The sequence below is a fragment of the Solea senegalensis genome, linkage group LG2 (assembly GCF_019176455.1).
Source record: "Solea senegalensis isolate Sse05_10M linkage group LG2, IFAPA_SoseM_1, whole genome shotgun sequence".
NCBI lineage: Eukaryota > Metazoa > Chordata > Actinopteri > Pleuronectiformes > Soleidae > Solea > Solea senegalensis.
In genome coordinates, this window is record NC_058022.1 from 14,666,566 (window position 1) to 14,688,517 (window position 21,952).

Here is a 21,952-nt window from a genome sequence, read left to right on the forward strand (position 1 = left end):
ATGCCAAATTATTTATTTAGAAAAAAAAGCATGATTATCATTGTTAGTAAAATCATGATTTTTCTTAGTTACTGATGTCTTTTATGTCTGAACTCTTTATTAAGCAGAGAATATTTTCCACGCTTCATGACCTACTCCAAACCACAGGTGATGACCACAGGATGTTACTCACACACATTTTGAATTCTTTGAATTTCTTCCTTTCTTTCTTTCTTTCTTTCTTTCTTTCTTGTCATGTCATTAACAACTTATTACATGTTGATATAGTGAAGGCCTCAGAGCCTGTGACAAATCAAATTCTCAGCGGTCCTGTTTTGGAGCCTTGGACCAGGTTCAGTCAGCAGAGGGACACATACTTCTTCATCAGACACGAACCCACTTCACTGTGGCTTTGACTCCACACAGGCTGCGGAAATGAATTAAATCCACAATGTCAACAACTGTGCTGTTAACTTGGAGGATACTTACAGTATGTACCACCACAGATTCTGCAGTGGAACATTCAGTAGCTGAATCTTTTAGACTCCTCATGAGGTTATACATATTGTTAGATTCTGATGGGGACATCTTCAGTCAAAGCCAGAGTTAGTACATTTCTGGAGTCCGTTTATTAAGGACTGAGTCTTGTTTGTCTGAATAAACCTGAAGTAGCTTTTTAGACTAGACTCTCGACTAGACACCAAACTAAAGGCATTCAGTGAATAATTGAACATATCAATAGCTTTTAACTCACAGATGACTGACAGCATTAGAGTGAGCTCATAAACACAACCTGACAAATATTTTGTAAGCTGGTTTCTCAGCTATAGCTCTTATAAAATGGGTTTGAATATTGTACATTTAAACTGTAGGGTGATAGTTGGACTGAGTGGCTGCATGAGTGCAGCGGGGTTTATCACGAATGTGGGGGATTACTGTCAGTTTCCTGTTCATGTCTGATGACTTTGTTCCTGAAAATAAATCACATATCTGTTATAGAAGCAACGATGAAGATCCCCCAACCTTTGCAAAGAAGCGGTAACACATAACACATTGTCTCGCCTTAATAATAAAGCTCTTACTTTAACCCAAACCATGCTCTTTCTCTGAAAGTGTCTCAGCCGTTTTGTGGCGGAACCTATAATTAAAGCTGTGGTGTGTAAGTTTTCAATATAAATGAATTTCCGCTCCACATGACTCTCTCCTCGCGTCTCAGTGTAGCGGCGTTTTGTTTTCGTGTCTGTGGTGACACAGAGTGACGCGTTTTACATCCTAACTGTTGGCGGGAGGGCAGGAACAGAACAACTGTGCTAATGAAGCTAGATGGCGACTAACTTTAGGTTCAGGCGTTATCCCTGGCTCTCTGAAACATGAGTGAGGTGAAACAAATGTTGAAAGACTACTTTTGGTTGAGGAATTGACCCCGGTTCTTTGAAACATGAGTTAGGTTGTAACTCATGTTACAAGAGAAAAGGTTGTAATGTGGTCCTGGAGTCGTCCGTTCAGAAAGCTCTGCAGGCTCACCTGAGGTGTGCGGTGAGTCCGGGGTGGTAGCAACACGAGCCAGGTGTTGGCAACAGAAGTTACACACTGGAGCTTACAAACGTAGCCACAGCATTGTCATGCCATTAATCTGATTCTGCAGACACTGAACTAAACTGAACAGAACAAATTCAAAAGGGCACTCATTGAAATACTTGGAAATTTAAAATTTCAACCCTATTGTTATTGGGGGAGATAACGAGACTTCTTTTACTTTTGTTACATTTGTCAAAATTTGACATTTTTATGTCTGTGGTTAAAAAGAAAAATCCAAAGAATATACAAGAAAAACACAAATAAAGTGAAGGAAACATTATTTTAGAACATTTAACAATGATGTTTCCCAATCCTGTTTCTCTGGGACCCCTGTGCTGCATGTTTTAGTTTAGTCCCAGCTCCAACACACCTGAGCTATTTCATCAACTTACCATCAATAGTTTCTGAGATATTACCATAGATGCAGTAGAAGACCGTGTACCTTTTGCCTTTCCTAACTGTCTCACATGTCTGCGGAAGTTACCAAATATAGTTCTTTGCCTGAAGGGTTAAACCTGGACATACAGTATATAAATAAACATATATCTACTTTCTAAAACCTGTCACTGACACACAAATAGATTTAACGTCGGTTTCTGTTGTTTGCAGCTGTGAAAGGTGATGGGTAATTTTCAAAACATTAGATTGAGTCTGTCTGTCCAACTTGACGGGTGAGGGTACCAGTGTGTGCAGTGCCAACTTTGACATTGTTTGGATATGAAATGAAAAGTAAAAACAGCTGTTTTACTAGTTCACTTAAAGTTAATTTCAAGAAATAAAACCTTTCTGGTGTGAGCTTGATCCTCGGTCAGGATGAGTTTGTTTTTCATCCCATTTCTACAAAGCACAACAGCAACACAAACAAAGGCCCTAATGTTCTCTTGTATATTTAATGTACATGTTTTTATTTCACCAAAGACGGAAATGACATTGCTTTGTCATTTCAGGATTTATTTTCCATTGTTGAAAAATCCCGGCCATTTTGAGTAATTTACATTTTTATGAGAAAATTAAAGGATTGTACTTTTGCATATTTTAATTGGCTTTCAAGAGGAAGAAGGGGAACACGGGTATTGGTTATTTAAACCATGAAAAATTGTTAAATTGGATTTTGACTCTGACTTTTTTTTATTTCGAGACATGTTAAAGAGTTGTGAGACAGATGAAAAAAAATTTGTGGCAGTCCTGATTAAAATGGCCACACTTGAATGTAGAATTATATGTCACGGGGTCACACAGAGTCAGTCCCACGCTGGGCTCCATGTTTTATACATCAGTATACAAATGATTAAAGTGTAATTAAAATGTGATTTTTCTTCATGACTGATTTCCATCGCTTTATTAAATACATAAATATGTTCAGATGCAGATAAGCACTTACATGGCTTCACAGCGTAGCCCCAGTATGAAGCAGCCACTCCCCATGGACCAACCTTGTTTACACTTTGTCCTTGGCCCTATTTGCACGGAAAAAAAAAACATGTATTCATAAGTTGTGTTTTTTGTGAACCTTTTTTGTGTATACTGAATGCCCCTGTCTTTATAAGAATACTTATTCTCAAAGAATTAGATTATAAATCTCTGCCAAATCAAATATGCGTATCATCCTCTGTGGTGACCCCTAGGGAGGGAGAAGCTGAAAAACAAAAATGAAAATAATAACATATATTTATGTTATTGTAGTTGCCACAGTTGTATATGGATGTAGTGAATCTCATTACCAAGCTATAGATATTACTTCCCTCAAGGACAGTTCTACCTGGCAATTCAGACAATTGGACACGTTCAAATAAAAATATGTCCACACACTGCAGTGAAAATATTACTGTCACAAACACAGGTACAGTATCACTGACATCACCCCCTCCTCTCTCTTACATACACACTCTACGTTTGGGTTATACTCCATCTTGTGGACATTCTCATACAGCTGCTGCTGAGAAGCTTTCCTCCTTTTTTTGTTGTTTTTGTTTTGCACCACTACGTTAAGATGTCATGGCTATAGAAGTGTATTTGTGAGGATAATACCAAGTGTATAAAAGGTTGAATATTAGGTGACAGCCACAAGTTTTCTGTGGTCAGTGGTCATTTGATGACATAAACTGAATAAGAATGTTCACATGTTATTTCACTACTGACTGTTTGGTCTCTCTAATACAAACATCTCTCAATCTGCTGTGTCATAATAATACTGTACATTTGAAGCTGTCCATTTGATTTAAGTAACTCAGGCTGGTGAAGCTTCATATTATATTTGTATCAACATAACAGTTCTTATGTTTTTCCACAGAAAAGTAGGATTGTAGATTTAATTTTATCAGGCAAGGATTTTCTCTACACTGTAGTGTAGTGGACCTCCCACTGCAGCAAATATGAGTGAATGAACATATCCTTTAATGCAGGTCATTGGTGAAGTGGGGCCAGGTGTCTTTGTTTGTTTTAACCTTGTGCTTACACTATGCTTATTACGAAATACAAACTATAATAATACATACAGTGGCCTTTGTGTTTCAGGAATGAATTTGCACTAAAATGTGATCAGCCACAAGTACCAACAAACACAATATGGTAACAACACACAAACAATTAGCATATTTAATGTTTTTATTAAAGAAACCTCATACATGTTATGACAGTTGTGCAGAAAACCAAAACATTCCACAGTGTTTGCGAACTCTTTTTCTTGTCACTCTTTGTTTAGTCAGATTACCAAATCCTAACTGAATCATAGTAAATCTGGCCTCCAGATTGAAGAACCACAGGTGACATGGGCTTAAATCGAGCCCTTAATTCGGCTCTGCTCTGAGAGAGAGTTCAAGTGTGGACATCATCATCATCATTTCTGTGCACAAACACGAGAGCAGTACGAGGAGCTGTCCAGTGCTGAACCCCCCCATGCGTAAATGACACTTTGTTATTAACAGTAACATGTGATATAAGCTTTAATTACATTGACAATGACCTTTCTCGTGTGGAGCGATTGATACAGGAGCGTAGACAAACTGACCTGTGCTCTTTGATTGGCTGCCTTCCATGTTCATGTATGATGGTGATGTGTTCCAGATTAATGAGTGGGGTTATAATTAGCTCCATGAAGTATTTCTGGAATGGCCCACTTGTGCTCTCCGCTCCTGCATGAGTCATTCTTGGTTTCTCACTGCCACCTTGTGGATTTGGATGGTTTAGTCCTTTTCACTGGTGTCGCAGGTTTGTTACCGTCCATGAGCAATCTGAACGCACGTGAAAACAGGTCAAATTAAATGTCTGTGTCACGTTCTGATGAGTTAGTTGTTTGTTAATTTTATCTGCCAATGACTTGTTATTGATCTTAATATACAATGCAAGGATGGGGAAAGTATCCACGTGATTGGAGGTGAGGATAAATAAACCAAAAACAAGTGTTTTTGGTTACTGACTGACACGCTTTCTCCTCTGTTGTCCTCTTGTGTTTTTCACCTACAAGAACAAAACCAGCAGCGTTTCTCCCTCCCCTCCCTTCTTAGATCCTAATCCCTCCTCACGTCTATGTGTTGCATATGGCATCAAACTTCAAGTCCATGTCCGTGACTAGGATTCAAACCGGACCTACATAGAGCCACACTTTCCAAAAAAAAAAAAGAAAAAGAAAAAAAAGTCACACTTCAGGGGCAGAAAGCGGCGCCATCAGTGTCGGACCTGCAGAGCAAAGCCCCTGCGGACGCTGCTGCTCCTCCACAAATATGCAGCAGCAGCACCGGCGGTGATGGAGGTGCAGCACCTACATCCTGTGACTCATTCAACAAGACAAGGCTTGCTTTAAATGTCAGCAAATCACGCCTCAACCACAGCAAGGTCACCTTGATATGGATCTAGTAGAGACCTAAAGCTCGGCTCTGTTTTGTGTCCTCCTGTTTCTGCTCGGAGTGAACCAAAGAGCGCAGCAGCCTCTCTTTCTCTTTTTTCCCCTCCAGGACTTAATTTGATGGTATATTCACTTTTTTCTTTTTCTCCGCTGGACTGCACCTGTTCACCTGGACACACGCACAATCACAGTAAGTGTTTATTTTGTTTTATTTTGTGAGTCAAAACCCGGATGAACTCTTCTGTTATAATGGTCATTGGTGAGGCTCTAACAGGTGTTTTTAAAGGTTTGCTCCCTGGAAAATCAAAGGTTAGTGACATCAGTGTGCACTGTAGTTTCACTGAGAATTCAAATGTGTGTGCGTGAGGAAGCTGTTCATGCTGTTTATTCTCATTCAATTGTCATTTTATACAGACAGACACATGACATCTTTTATTTCTGTAGCTATGACTTTCACCTGCATCATTATCAATAATGCAATAATCACCTTGAACCGATTTCTTTTTCTACTGCTGAGCATTTAGGCCATTTTTACCTGCTCTTCATATGCGTTTACTTGTTTCTTTTTCGCACACATCCACGTCTATATACGTGTTTTATATAATGAAATCAAATCTGCACTGTCAATTAATCCTGGAGGCTCGTTACTGTGAGGACACACATGAAGCTCCATCATCATCATCATCCTCATCATCATCCACCTGGATCATGATGAAGCTCCAGACAATTGAGTTGTGACTGAACGCGATGTTGAATATAAACCGGTTGAATATGAACTTGAGATTGCGCTTTTTTGTGTCGTCTACAGGTCTGTGTGTCGCTAAGTTACACCTATTTTTAATGTTTGCTGCACATTATTCCTGTGAAGGGCTTTTCTTTGCGGTGTGAAAGAAAAGAAAAAAGTGACCAGGCTTCTTCTTCTTGTTTTTGCTTAATTTTTTGGAGGAGAGGACTTTGGCACAGGGTCTCACAGGGAGTGATGGCGGCGTCTGCACCCACCTCCTCCTCCGCCTCCTCCGCCTCCACTGGCGGCGAACCGGATCCCAACTCGACAAATTTACGACCACCGGGCTCAAGTAGGTGCATCACGGATAAAATGCTGTTTCACGTGTGCTATTTATTTTGATGGCAACGCCATTAATCATTTTCATCGAGTGTGAGGGAAAGGGGGAGGAGAGGGGATGGAAGGAGGGAGACAGGCAAAAAAAAATCCGCTGCCATTTGAGAAGGTTTCCTTCGCCACAAATCACCGCTGCATTCACGGACCTCCCGGCGTCTGCGTGACAGACCAATGCTGCTGTCACAACCTGACATCACAGGAGGCAATTAGACTGGACAACAAGGCTAAAAAATACATTTATTTACTATTATTGTAAATGATTCCATCAATATACTTATTATTATCATCATCATTTTTAGTAGAATTATGTTTGTATGTTGGGATGCATTTACATTAATTTATTCATTTCAGTTTGGTTAAATGTACTCTGGTTTAAAAAAAAAAAAGCGGCTGCAGGGGACATGAAAATTGCCCCTCAAGTGCTTGTTAATTCACCTTTTGTTGAATTGCCGCTAATGGCACACTTAAGCGCTGTAGCCCTGCAGGATGAGGAGCGACACAGTTCTGGTTGCTATCAGTTGGTGAGGCAAAAATAAGCAAAAAAAGAAATAAGGCTGAATCTCGGAAATCATATGCGTATAAACACAAATACACACACATAAATACACCGCTACAAAATGTAAACATTCTTATATTTTGTCTCACTTTTTAAAAAAAATTGCATTACGTAATAATGTGTGTATGATAAAAAGGTTTATTATTCCAGGCCTATATTTGCACACATATACATATATATTTAGATTTTCATTCATTTTCTCAAAGCGTTTTCTTCTTTTTTTTATTTATTTCTCTCTTTGTTGCTCATCTTATTTCCGCAGCCAGGAAAAAAAATCATTGTGAGGACTGAGTTAAAATGCATCCAATGAGCTGAGCAGGGCAATGATTTATCTAATGATCCAAATCAAGGGTTAAATTGTGGTGTGGGAGTGGGACTGTCTCCCCCTCCGTCCTCCTCCTCCTCCCACTCCTCCCTTCACCCTCCATTCTTCTCCTCCTCCTCTTTAAATGTGCTGCTTTTGAGGATTTGGGCTTTGCCTCCCATGATACAAGGTGTCCCATCCCCTCTGAGGCTGGAAGCCCTTGATAAGACAGTAATTCTCTATCTGTCGCCGGGCAGCAGCCGCCTCATGTCTAACTGATGCTCGCAGTTTTTTTTTTGTTGTTGTTGTTGTTGTTTTTTTACCAGCATCTTTTCACTCACTTGGATCTTTAGGCTGGGTTGGTTTCTAAACGCCTAATTAATTTTAAGTCCTTGGTCTAAATTATCAACGGTCACACACGGAGTGAGAATGCATTTTGAAAGCGGCCGTTAAATGTTCCAATCACCCCAAGACATTGACACTGTGGCTATTTTTGTGCTCTCCATGTTCACCATTTTAACCTCTCTAAGACTAAAAAATGATTTTTCTACATAAAAATAATATGCGAGGCCACTAATTATTTTTCCTTTAATTGAAATAATTCCAGGCTATGATGCTTGGTGTGGAGTTGCTCATGGATGCACTAGAAAATTGGGAATGAAGATATGTGGTAAGTTATTATGATTGTTTATTATTTTCATTGTTTTCTAATAAAATTGTGCAAAGAAGTATGATTTGCCATGGGGAGATAAGACCACACGTTTAACCTGCATCGGCTCAATTGGAAAACGAATTTCAGGAGAACTCTACATCTCACAAGAAATACGAATTAACCCTTTATACTGAGCGGAAAGGCGCAATAGACGTCAACTGCCGCAGCTTTAATGTAGCCAGAAGCTGGAGTTAGAGGGTCTATTTAAGTCTCGTACACCATTAACTAAGGACGGACTGACACCCAACATAATGGTGAATGTCACGCATCAGTGCGCAGCTTCTATTTTTGACCGTCACAATCTGCTGGTTTCATTATAGGGTCATTTAATTACTCGGGGTTTTACAATCCACGCTGCTTTCACAATGAAAGAAAAAAAAAAGAAAAAGAAAAATGTGAAGGGTTTGAATTTTAAAAGTCACCAATTTTAGAAAAAGGCAATTAGTATTTTCCATTTAACCCATATCCTTATCAGGCTTTATCGATAAACACAGCTATTAAACCCGCATGCATTCATCATCACAGTGGACCACTCACGTGTTCTCGTGGACTGTTAGGTGACCCCTCGTGATGCTTCCTCTCCACTGATGTGCAGACATTTTAATAAGAATTTATAGCATTTACATGACACGCGTGTTTGTGTTTACTTGGCTGGAGTTTGACGCTGATGTCACCATGAATGGGACTATCAGTGCAGGATGGGACCACCCACCCATTACCCACACTCACCCTCTCACCCACTCACCCTCCCCAAATAAGACAGAACGTGCGCAGAGAGACAGACAGGGAGGAGAACCAGAGGGCCCTGGTGTGTTAGAGTCAACATGTATGGGAAGTGTAATAACCATTCTCCGGACGCCTCTGCTTCTTGTAACCGTTCAGGATTTTTGCAGAAGAACAACAGTCTGGAGGAGAAGAGCAGGATTGTGAGCTCCTTGAAGGAGCGCACAGCCAAGAGCCTGCTGTCCTGCGATAACAGCGGCAGAGACGCGCGTTTCAGACACACGGAGACGGATTTCTCCAATCTGTTCGCCAGAGGTAAACTGAGAGGAATTCAACTTACATGTCTTTTTTTTTGTTGTTGTTTAAATTAAAGACGATACTCGTCTGACATAAACACATAAAAACACGTATATAGTTTAAAATCCGAAGAAATTCAAAAATGTGTAGAAAATGTAATTTGATGCCAGTTCATTTTATTTAAAATGACTTTGTTAAAGACACGCTCTGCAACTAAACAAATAGACAATGCAAAAAAATTTCAACTCACCTGTGCAAAGTTTAATATTTCTCTACTACAGAACCAAACAAAAAAAATCTTAAAACGGACATTTCATTAAAAGATGCACACTCGAGGCTGTGTAAGGATTAAGTGCAAGTGCACTGATCAAGTGAAGTGACCATTTTTTAACATGGTCATTCTGTTGATGCTTCTGAGGAAAATAAACAGGCTCTGTTGAATTTTTTGTTAGTTCATGTTTAATAAAGTATTAATGCTTGAATAATTGTGCTTAATGCTTAATAAACCGTTGAAGGATCTGCACAAAAGCCCTTTGAGAAACTCAGAGGTGACCACAGAATTCAACAGTAACATGTAAAAAAAGCCCAGTACGAAAGGAATGTAGGTTAAAACAGAAGAGACCCTAAGAAATGTTTCTGGTTTGTTTGTTTTTAGATCTACTGCCTGCCAAAAATGGAGAGGAACAGACTATGCAGTTCTTGCTGGAGGTGGTGGAAATTCTCACCAACTACATCCGGAAGACCTTTGATAGATCCACCAAGGTGCTGGACTTCCACCACCCCCACCAGCTGCTGGAGGGCATGGAGGGCTTCAACCTGGAGCTCTCTGACCAGCCTGAGTCCCTGGAGCAGATCCTGGTGGACTGTAGGGACACTCTGAAATACGGAGTGAGGACAGGTAAGAGGCCTGGAGGTGCAGCGTGGCCTGTTGCAATCAATAACTCTCATTAAGTTACATGTCAGTGTAATGATTACTGATAAGGCTTTTCTCTCTCACACACACACTCCAATGATAAATTCTTTTCAATGGCAGGTCATCCCAGGTTCTTCAACCAGCTGTCAACTGGACTAGACATTGTTGGTTTGGCAGGAGAGTGGCTCACATCTACAGCCAACACTAACATGTGAGTACTTTGGTTACCCGCTTTAAAGGTGCTATATTTAAATGATGTACAACAGCGAATAAGTGAGAGAGTGTCTGCTTGAGACCAGCAAACAAAGCAGCGCCAACAGAATGCAAAAACATTAAACACATTTATTTTCCATCAGCAAATTAGACACAACGCAAGCTACAGTAACCTGGGATGAAGTTCCCCATTTTGCATCCTTGTTTTGGAAAAGAAATATCCTCACTGGCCACTTTCAGTCATCTATATTTTACATTTACATTTAATCATTTACCAGACACTTTTATCCAAAGCGAATAAGCTATACAGAAGAAGTCTTGGGAAGAAATCCACTAGATAGGAACAGTAGACTGACAGAGGGTGATCGTGCAGAGGAGGGGGAAGAAGAGTTGGGTCTTCAAGAGCTTCTTGATGATAGACAGAGTTCTGGTAACCCTGTCCTGGTAGCACTTGGTAGGTCATTCCGTCAGCGTGGAACGACACACGAAAAGAGTCTGGATTGTCTTGTGCAGGGGTGTCGGCACTGCCAGACCTTTGATGAATATTTGGATGCATCTCAATAGGAGACCCTTGTTTCTCTTCTCCTCTGGTCGCAGATGTTTTTGAGAGGACTAGTGAGGCTTTTTAGTTTCGGTAACATTTGGAAGCTGCTGTGTAGAGGCAACTTGTGTGATCGAGTGGTGCGGTCTGTGTTATTGGGTGTGTGGCGATGGGTTAGTACAAAGGACCAAAACACCAAAACAAAACAAGATTGATTTAGTCAATAAACTGGCTGCACCTTATCAGTGACGCTATATCAATTCAACATATTTTCTTAATCTCTGATGACATAGCATGGTCATTATGCCTTGCAGCATCTTTAAATATGTAAAAAAAAAAAAAGTAATAAAAAAAATGCAGATAATGATTACAAGTACTATGAATTGCACCCAGACTGTGCATTATCTCTGAAAAGCTTATCTGTGCTCATTGGTTCTTCAATGACCCATGTAGAGGAGAGGCTCTCAGTTCCTGTGACATCCATATCGAGTGTGGTTCAAGAATATATGCCCTGCAGCCTCTAATAGATTGTCAGTCAAGCAGGAAAATAAAAAGCACAAAAGAAGACATTTGTACAGTTTCCTCCCCCGCAGTATTGTCGATGCTGGCCTGTGCACAGGCTGTAGTCACATAAATCAGCTCTGCGGGCAAACTAAATTGCATATTGATTTGCATTCATGGTTTACATGGTGTCTTTGTTTCATGTAGTGCTAGTTCCTGTGACATAACAAAGCCTTGAGGGGAAAAATGGCCTCTCCCCCTCAAGCCATCTGTACTCTGTGTATGAGCAACCATCAGCGGTGAATAGGTGAACAGGCTTTGGTGAATGCGGTGAATGAGTGGACATATTTTACTGAGAAATATTCTCTCTCCTGAATTATCTTTGACTGACTGTTTTATATGAACCAGTAGCTGGTGAATGGTGATAAAAAAACAAACAAACAAGAAGTTAAAACCTGACTAGGATATTTGGCACTTACTGTTGGTCCAGTGATTTATCAAAAGTTATTTTCCACCATGATTCCTATTCCCTCACACAGTAATGCAGTGGCTAGCATTGTTGGCTCACAGTAAGAAGGTCACCGGTTTGGAACCCGGTTTGACCGAGGTCCTTTTTGTGTGGGGTTTGCTGTATGTGACTCCAATTACTCCAACAATCCAAAAACAAAACACATACAGATTGGTGATTAGGTTAAGTGGACACTCTAAATTGACCATATGTGTGAATGATTGTCCCTTTATGTTTGCACTGTGATGAACTGGCGACCTGTCCAGGGTGAACCCTGCCTTTTGCCTGTCAGCTTGGATTGGCCACAGCCCCCCTCCCCTCGACCCTCATGTGGAGGATAAAGTGGTAGAAAATGAATGAATGATTCCTATTCTTATTCCCATTATTTCAGTAAACAGTAAAACTTATATGAAAAGCTTGATTATTAGTCTTTCACAGGGTTATTTCTGCAGGGCTGTGACGTAATTACTCAACCATTAAAAAGGTCATAAGAAGCTTCAGGGAATACAACCCACACACAGTGGGGGTAAATATAATATGTCATAACACAAATAGCAGTCCATTATGGTTAACGCATTCAAATGGTTTATATACCACTTTCTAAAATTAGTTGTAATGTAATGACTTTATCATTGGTCAGTAAATGCTTATGTTTTAATGCGATTATTATTGTAAGAAAGGTTCCCTAACATTTGACAAGCTGTAAAAAGATCCCACTGAGATGTTACACTGTTGGGTCAGGTTTGATTTATTAACTTTTAACAACAATTATATGGTTTAACATCTTCTGATTCTTTTTTTCCCCCCTTATAAGTACCTAACAACCTAACTGGTCTACAAAGCATTGGTAAATAATGATAATATAATGACATGTATTTATAGACTATTTCGCAAACAAAAAATCAAAGTGCTTTACAAATAAAGTGTGAAAAGACACCAAATAAAACACAAAGAAATAGTAATTATTATTAGAATAAAAACCATTGAAACAATAAATGCTAATGTTAAACCTTCAACTCCTCGTTCTTCAGTTGGCATCTATAATATTGCATTACTGTCTCATATTGTCTCATACTCATACCTTTCCTGTCTCTGAGCGTTCATTGTCCAGTCTTACCTCCTGAACAGTCCACAAACACTTTCTTCCTTCTCACATCTCAAATGATTGTTTGTTCATAACTTGAAACAGAAGTTACGTTACATTCATTGTAATCTACATTTATTAATTACTCCCTCATCCCTAATTACCTCTGGCAGATATTGAGTGACACTCATAGATTGACCAGGTTATGAATGAGTGAGGGTCCCACTGCATGGATGAATGCAGTGAAGTTAATGTGCTACATTTGCAAAGTCACATTCAACTTTGATGTTACGACAATACTGTGTCGTAACAATACAAGATGCTGTCGGGCACAATGTGACATTCTGTAACATTCCACTGATTAATTTTCCTCCTTTGCATGAATAGAGATTTACGTCCTGTGTGCAATTATAGAAGCTTATAAATCAGCAGAAGATGAATGAATCCATCTGTGCTGCAATCCCAAATGTGCGCCTCTCTGATGCAGAGGACGTAAGTGTATTTTGATGACGAAGACAACAATATGTACTGTACATAATGAGGAGAAAAGTGGAAAAACAATTTTAAACTTTCTCGCCAATTTTCTGCAAAAACACACTCATGAGGCTGCGTCAATGAGGCCAAGACCGTGTGGGATTTTCTGTGTCATTTCCCTGAAGCCACAGGCCATTTTTAAAACAAGGCTGCTGTTGAAGTGTGACTGTGTGTCTGTTTCCACTCGTAAAAAAGATAAAACAGCAGGCAATTTCACTAACCATATGGTGAAATTAGAATATAAAAAATTCTTGTTTTTAAATATCATCGTAGCTCGTGTTTATTCCATCACTCTCTCCTGCAGGTGAAGCTGAATTTCATTTGCAGCATTTTCATCACTCACATTGTGCCACTCAGTAAACACAGCAAATATGAAGTGGAGTTTATTTGTTTATTCACAGGTTCACCTACGAGATCGCCCCTGTCTTTGTACTCATGGAGCAGTTGACCCTGAAAAAGATGAGAGAATTCATTGGCTGGCCTGATGACGAGGGCGATGGAATATTCTCTCCAGGTAAAACAGTCATGGTGATCAAACAGGAGCGGAACTCTGAGCTTTCATGCAAACATGTCTCACTCTTGTTATTGTATCATTCTACCAAATAACACTTTGCTCTTTCCGTAATTTATTGCTCTGAATTTGTAGTTTTTACAGTTAAAAAACAATCTCCTCAGTGTCTTGTTATTCACAATTTCATTTGAACAATGCCATCAAAATTCAATTCAATTCATCAAAAACATGCAGATTTGGGGATTAGATAAATTGGACAGTCTAAATTGATCGTAGGTGTGAGAGTGGATGGTGGTCATCAGTGCCCCGGCAACCTTCATATGGATGGTTTGTAGTTATTCATACATTAACATGTCCATAAATCACTTTAGCAAACTGTAAGTTGTTGAACTACTGTAAGAGGGAGTGACTGATTGAAACACGTCAGAATCGTACTTCATTGCACGCGTTTGACAAACAGCACTGCTTCATCAGGAGGAGCCATCTCCAACATGTACAGTGTGATGATCGCCAGATACAAGTTCTTCCCCGAAGTCAAGACCAAAGGCATGTCGGCTGCACCCAGACTGGTCCTCTTCACTTCAGAGCACGTTAGTTCACATCACTGTCATCTCTCCATGTATGCACTCACACATCATTACAATTTGGATTGTGACTGAATGACATGCTTTCTCGCAGAGCCACTATTCCATCAAGAAAGCCAGTGCAGCTTTGGGCATCGGGACAGAAAACCTGATCCTTTTGAAAACAGATGAGAGGTTTGCTTTACACCAACCATTTATACCAACACATCTAACAGCTAACGCATCTATCTATCCATCTGCACACGTGAAACTCTTTCTACAACTTCTTTTTTTCCAGGGGGAGAGTCATTCCTGCTGATTTGGAAGCCAAAGTAATAGAGGCCAAGAAAAAGGTGAACGTGAACAACAGTGACTTATTTATTCCAATTCCTGCTTTCATGAATTAGAAAAAAATGGGGGATCTACATACTAGAGTGAAGGCTCCCAGACAATTTTATGAGCATCATTTCTTCTTATTTTTATTCAAACCCTCATATGAGCCCCACATTTGTAGATAAGGGAAACAAACAGAGCAGGAACATTATACCAATAAGGTGAATGCTTCTTCCATCAACCTCATGTGTGCTGCTGCCCTGGTCTAAAGTGCATCTCCTGGAAGTAATTGTTCAGAGGTAAAGTGATGTGCAGACTAAGAGAAATTGGAAAGCAATTATGTCCCAACAACAGACACAGACAGAGGGAGTGCATTATTTGAGAAATGTGCTGTAGCCCATCTCTTTGATGTCAACAGTCGCCAGGAGAAAAAGAACATAACATAACAACTCAAATTCAGCCCAGAATTGTAGCCAGTGTATGACTTTTTATTTCCCGATGCTTTGTGTTCACAGGGTTATGTTCCAATGTTTGTGAATGCCACCGCCGGGACCACAGTCTACGGAGCCTTTGATCCCATTAATGAAATTGCAGACATCTGTGAAAAATACAACATGTGGCTTCATGTGGACGTAAGATAATATTGAACATCAAATATTTTCCCTTCCTGAATGTGTACAAATCCTCACTGAAAATAAATGTACTGTGTTATGTAAAGGGTGCTTGGGGAGGAGGTTTGCTGATGTCCAGGAAACACAGACACAAGCTGAACGGTGTAGAAAGGTAAACACACACACACACACACACACACAAAGCACAAGTAAATTAAAGAATGATTATGAATAATGTGGTAACCATCTGTAAAAGTAATGACAGAACACCTTAAAACTGCAAGTGACGGCAAATATTGCTGTTTTTCTGGGAATTTTATTTGAATCTAAGCCATGGTGTAGTTTTCCACCTCTATCGTCACGTGTGTCCCAGTGTACATTTTATTGGCTGAGGAAGAACGTGTGTGTCAAGCACGTAGTTTAGTAACTAGATGTTACTGGGTTAACAAGTTGCTTAGTCAGTTACTCAGTCTACTGCTTTGCCATGTATTTTTTTTTTTTAATAAAGTCTATTTTGTTGGAACTGAATCATTTTGTTTGAAAAATGGCAGGAACTAAGAGAACAGAGACATAAGGACAAAGACAAAGGTGCCAGGTCACATGCAAACCAGGGACACTGTGGCTCCCGGTCAATGCCCTTGTTTTTGTGAAAGTTGTAGAATACCTCTTTAAAGTCTGTAGTCAGCTCACATGACCAAAGACATTTCATGACGTGTCTTTTGAGACTCACGCATGGACACTTGAAATGAACTTGAAAATGTTTACCACCACAAACACACACACACACACTGAGCTGTGTTTACTGTTTAAATGTCTGTGCAGAGCCAACTCAGTCACCTGGAACCCTCATAAGCTGATGGGAGTGCCACTGCAGTGCTCTGCCATTCTGGTCCGAGAGAGGGTGAGGAAAAATGCTGTGTTTTTATTTCCTCCATTGATGCATGAACACAAATAATCACAAATGCACAAACAAACAATTTTGTGCTTTATTTCTTTACTGTTTGCTTCCACGACAGGGTTTACTACAGAACTGCAACTCCATGTGTGCGGGCTACCTCTTCCAGCCGGACAAACAGTACGACGTGACATACGACACAGGCGACAAGGCCATTCAGTGCGGACGCCATGTTGATATCTTTAAGTTCTGGCTCATGTGGAAGGCAAAGGTGGGCATTTATATCAAAGACTCAGTGTTTGTGTCAACAAAACTGCCATATCTAGAATACAATGGTAACAACTCCTTATTCTTTTCTATCTTCATTTTTTTCCCCATTCTCCCTAAAAAAGGGAACAGTGGGGTTTGAGCAGCACATTGACAAGTGCCTAGATCTGTCTGCGTACCTCTACAATAAGATAAAAAACAGAGAGGGCTTCAAGATGCTGTTTAACGAAGAGGTGAGCTCTTTACTTCATCTGATAGCAAGAAAATAAATATATTCCCCGCAATGAAGATGATCTGCTTGTGGGGAAACTGTGTTTATAATACTAACCTGAGCTTTCCTGTTGTTCTCTCATGATGAATGAGCTCCTACAGCGTATATGATATCTTAACTGTAGGATTGATTGGGTCATTTTGCAGTGCTGACACACTGACATGAAAAGCTGAAATTACGGAGGGCATTAATTTATTGGCGTCATTACGAATATTGTTTCTGTTTTCTCTTATCAGCCGCAGCACACCAATGTCTGCTTCTGGTACATTCCACCAAGTCTGCGAGGCCTGCCTGACGGTGAGGAGCGGCGGGAGAGGTTGCACAAGGTAATGAAGGAGGATTCTTTGATTCATACACTGTAATGTTATTACTAAACCCAGTTATGACTTGTGTAAGGATCACAATTTACTAAAGAGGAGTAATATTTCAATTAAAAACCCAAGCAAAGTAAGGCAGGGCTACTGTGTTACTTTGTTATCTGTCCTGTGGAGGTTACTTTATAATGACATGTGTGCATAGCAGGTCATGCAGGTCTGAAGGAAAACGCAAAAGTTGTACAGTAATATAACGGATAATACTGAGTAATAAGTAAAGCAATATTATTACTTTTTAGTGGAGTAATATGTAATGAATAATTTATTGTACTTCCTGGGGCACTTGTCTTACAGTGCACATATATTAAAGTTCCAGTGAGAAATTTCTATTGCCCCCCTGAGGAAATCTGAGTAATTACCAAAACACTACTAGAATCTCTACATGATACAAGTACAGTTTGCCCAAGTGAGCTCACACCACCTCCACTCCTCCACTACCCAAAGCAGTACGCATCTATCCTGTCATTATGGCCAGATTAATTACCACTTCATCAACATTGAGATCAAGACGTCCCTCTGAACACACACACACACACACACACACACACTTGTTTTTATATCTTAGGTAGTACACATCATATACATTAGGCCCAGGCAAAATGTCCCCACAAGGTCAAAATATTGTCACAAAGCTATAACTACAGAGAGAGAGAGAGAAAGATAGCCCCTCACCTTCTGTTGTGCAAGACATTATCCTTTATTTAGAGAGCTCTTCTTCCAGGGAATCTTGGTCAAGATAGCAGCATAAATAGTATACTAATAGTTAGGGAGACAAAACTATTTCAGATATAAAACTCACAACAGAATATAAAAGCTAAAAGGAAGTAGTTAAAGGAGAGTAACAAAGAGAGACATAATAAAGTAAAGTGCAGCAGTTTACTGGCCATACCAACAAGATCCTTAATCGGAACCCCTCAAAAAGGCTTTGTGAAACAACATTTTTGTTTTGTTCTATTGTGGTATGTCTGTCTATAACGTAATGTAACTCCTCTCCACTGCGTCCAGGAAACTTGGAGCTGCGTGGTGCAGAAACAGCAGCAGCTGCGATTGGCACATGCAGACACATAGTCAGGCAGTTGTTTAGGGAGAGCTTGACTTGCTTTGCGTTTTAATTGCAGAGCATGCATTTTCTAATGTGAGAAGCCAACATTGTAATCGTGATTGAAATAGGATTGTGCAGCTCTACAGAAAGTCTTGGTTTATTTGTCTCGCTTTACTGGAGCCACTCGAGCTGCTGTGCTCGAGCCTTGCCTTCGTCAGTTGTAGCATTTTTCCCTGTGTGCGGCGCATGGATGTCGCTGGGCGACACAAGAACACAGAGAGTTCAGCATTGTGTGAACTCTTTTGACAATCGTTTGAATGTAGCAGACATTTATTTATAAAGTTTGGATGGCGACATTGTGTTTTCCACAAACAGGTGGCCCCAAAGATCAAGGCTCTGATGATGGAGTGTGGGACCACCATGGTAGGCTACCAGCCACAAGGAGACAAGGTTAACTTTTTCCGCATGGTCATCTCCAACCCTGCTGCCACTATGTCAGACATCGATTTCCTGATTGAGGAGATTGAGCGACTGGGGAATGACTTATAAGAGCCACTCCTGTCTTTTAAAACCTCCTGAAACATCTGGAGGGCCTTGAGCCTGGTTTCATGTCTCTTTTTGTCTTGTACAGATGTTGAGTTTAGTTTTTTTTGTTTTTTTGCTTACGATGCACAACAAATAATAGTATGCCCTATGTGTCAACTCTCTGTCTGTTCTGTCTTTAGCGGCAACGATTAAAACATTTGCATAGCTGAGTGTCTGAGTAAAAAGAACACAAGTCAAAGCTTGAGAGAATCACACGAGCACACTGCTGTTCTGGCTAAACTATGTTCAATGTAACATCAGTGTGAGGAATTTAAATGCAGGTTCCTTCTCGTGTGAATGTGAAAAAGCAAAAAAAAACAAAAACCTGAGGACTTGGAGGATTTTGTCATGCAGCAGGTGTGAAAACAGAATTCTACTACTGTACCATATGGAGATCAGTGTTAAAATAGAATAATATCAACATATTTTTTCACTAGGAACAGAGCACAATGTGGGAATCTAACAACAGTGACGTAAATGTAAAAAAAATATACATATATATAATATATATGGTGTCCTGACTGTTGGTGCTCCATGTAGTCCATGCACCGCCATGTTGTGACCTAGCTGTTACTTCCCTTTGATATTACATAATAGGTGGGGATGTATAACACAGTCATTGTAACGGGTTCTGTACTTGAGTGCTGTGTTTTTAGAGATTTTTGTGTAGATTGTGTATAGTATTGTTTCATTGCCTTTGTGCCAAATGTGTCAAAGTTTTACAGTGAAAAAAAAAACTATGTGTAAATCGTCAATACAGTATAATAATACGTTATAAAATAATAACTTTATTTATATTCAGAGAGAGTAATTGTGAATAGGCTATCTGCCATTCATTTGTAATGTATCCTTCATATTTGGACAATTCCACTGTATTATATCACAATGTATTAAGGAACATGGAAGTCTTAGTGTATTTGTGAACCAAAGAAGGGTTGAGTTACATTTATGAAAATTATGTTCACGGCCCTTATTCGTCCTCATGGACGAATTCAGACATTTATATAAGAATACTTTACTTGCCGCTCCTTAACTTTAGTGCAATGTATGTTGTAACTGTGCAATGTCTTTGTGATTCATGGACTGAATGCTGTCCGGACATTTGGCTCACTGTGGGAGGCTTGACTGACAGTGCAGCTACTACTGCCGGTGCTTTGGTGAGGATATAAAGCACAACGCTAAACCATGACCATGGGGCAGCTTATATTCTAGGGACATATGATAGTCTGTGTTACGTGTTCAGTGGAGTGAAACTATAATATGCAAAATTTAGCTTTGTTTTTTGCCACGCTTACTGTAGGCACATCACTTTTACGTCGACCAACTCGATGCACAATGTTTGCTACTGTAACGGCATTTAGCAAACCGTTGCACATTCCTGAACTAGTCAGTGTAGGCACTTTAAATTCACGCCATCATTTGCAGAGTGTTACTGTTGCTTCCACAGCGCTAATAAAGACATGGGCTGTAGATCGTCTGTGGGCACAATTTTTGCAGTTTGGGAAAAAGGACCTTTGAACTAATAAATGAGCAAATAAACATGTGTGGCGAACAACACTGGTGTGAGACCATCTCGGCTGAAATAGCTTTTATTTCGTCATTATCATGTAACACAGAGCTCACTTTTAACAAAAGACAGAATGTTATGTCGTGTTATGTTCAAGGTTATTATGTTAATAAAATTGAAAAAAACACTTTCATTTACTGAAATAAAAATAAAAACTAGAGTTAAAAAAAGACAACTAAATAAGCGACGAGCACACAAACGACTATATACAACCTCAGCAGTCTCATCCACATTTTCTTGTAGACTGTTATATTTGTTTCAGCGATGGTTGTTCATTTGTCCTAATACATTTTCAAAATAGCATCTTTTGTTGGGTTTTTATGACACAATCCTTATTGTGACCTTTTTGAATCTTGCACCTGACAAAAACTCCATATTACAAACAACTAACACTGAAACTAATAAAAACGCAACTAAAACTAAGCATTTACGAAAGAAAAAAAAACAAAAAACTAGCAAACCCGCTCTAAAAACTAATTTTAAAAACTAAATAAATAAAAACTAAAACTAATGGAAATGGTTATGTTATGTTAACCCAAAACTCATACAGACCAGAAAACATATACTATATTTGGCATTTTGTTGGGGGGGAGGTTGTCCTGTCAACACCAATCACCGATAAACAATAATAACCTTTATTGATGTTTTACAGCCAGTGTCTCCAAGACTATAAATGGAAGACGTGATTTCCTGCAGGTGACTTCTGATTCATGTCGGCGGTTATAAATTAAGTTTACAAGCAATTCCTTCGAGGTAGAGAGGGTTATAAACGATCACTATTATACTCACAAAAAATGCTAAATATGTTTATTTTCTTGGGCTTATAAAGAGAGAAGCCGTGTGATGCATCACAGTTAACACATGAGAGGATGTTCTCTCTTCCAGTAGCTAACGTTAGAAAAATTTGCAAAATAAATTCAGTATATGGAGTAATAAACATTGCAGAGAGGTGAAAAGAATGGTTCAAATGTGCACCTTTTTCTCGTATTGTTGTACTTTTTCATATTATACTTGTTTCATCTACCTGGTTGTTACCAATTGATCAGATTAAACACTGTGGAGGGACGTTTTATTGGTCTATCACACCATCGTAGCTTAGAATTCACAAGAACCCCCTGCCAATTCCTACACTCCTCTCATTACTCACACTTTTAAGATATTTATCATAAAAGGCATTAGACTGTGCTCTCTTAACATTCTCCCCCCGAGGAGACTATTCCAGGGCTCTGCCTGGCTGCATTTTATTTCGACACAGCCGTATAGAGCACCCGGCTGTTTCAGCAGCTCTCCTCCCATCCTCCACCAGACAGACGCTGTTTCTTTGTTTCATGGTTGAGTGCAGCAATCATTACAGGCTCACTGTCACTGGCTGCTTTGTAAAGTTACAGGGAACAAAGGATTAAAAGAATATAATGGGGTAATCAAAATGATATCTCTTGACCTCTTTGGCCACATGTAAAAGGAGACCCTTTTTTTTTCTACTCTGAGGAGGGTCGTATCACTGATGGTTAAGCATGCCAAAGCGTAAT

At 39.6% G+C, this 21,952-nt stretch overlaps 1 protein-coding gene across 2 annotated transcripts; it reads left to right on the top strand.

Moving 5' to 3' along the window:
* The first annotated feature begins 5,101 nt into the window (after window positions 1–5,101).
* Window positions 5,102–20,427, top strand: LOC122765443 (glutamate decarboxylase 1-like). 2 transcript variants are annotated; one of them, XM_044019694.1, is made up of 17 exons: window positions 5,102–5,588; window positions 6,344–6,474; window positions 7,986–8,048; window positions 8,973–9,128; window positions 9,766–10,008; window positions 10,144–10,234; window positions 13,806–13,918; window positions 14,390–14,505; window positions 14,594–14,673; window positions 14,777–14,831; window positions 15,327–15,443; window positions 15,530–15,594; window positions 16,245–16,323; window positions 16,439–16,588; window positions 16,710–16,817; window positions 17,092–17,181; window positions 18,647–20,427. In XM_044019694.1, the coding sequence occupies exons 2-17, from the start codon at window positions 6,378–6,380 to the stop codon at window positions 18,818–18,820; spliced, it is 1,797 nt and encodes a 598-aa protein (XP_043875629.1). In that variant the 5' UTR covers window positions 5,102–5,588; window positions 6,344–6,377; the 3' UTR covers window positions 18,821–20,427. The 2 variants fall into 2 exon arrangements, with proteins under 2 accessions (XP_043875629.1, XP_043875630.1); XM_044019695.1 differs by lacking the exon at window positions 5,102–5,588 and adding an exon at window positions 6,059–6,206.
* The last annotated feature ends 1,525 nt before the right edge of the window (window positions 20,428–21,952 follow it).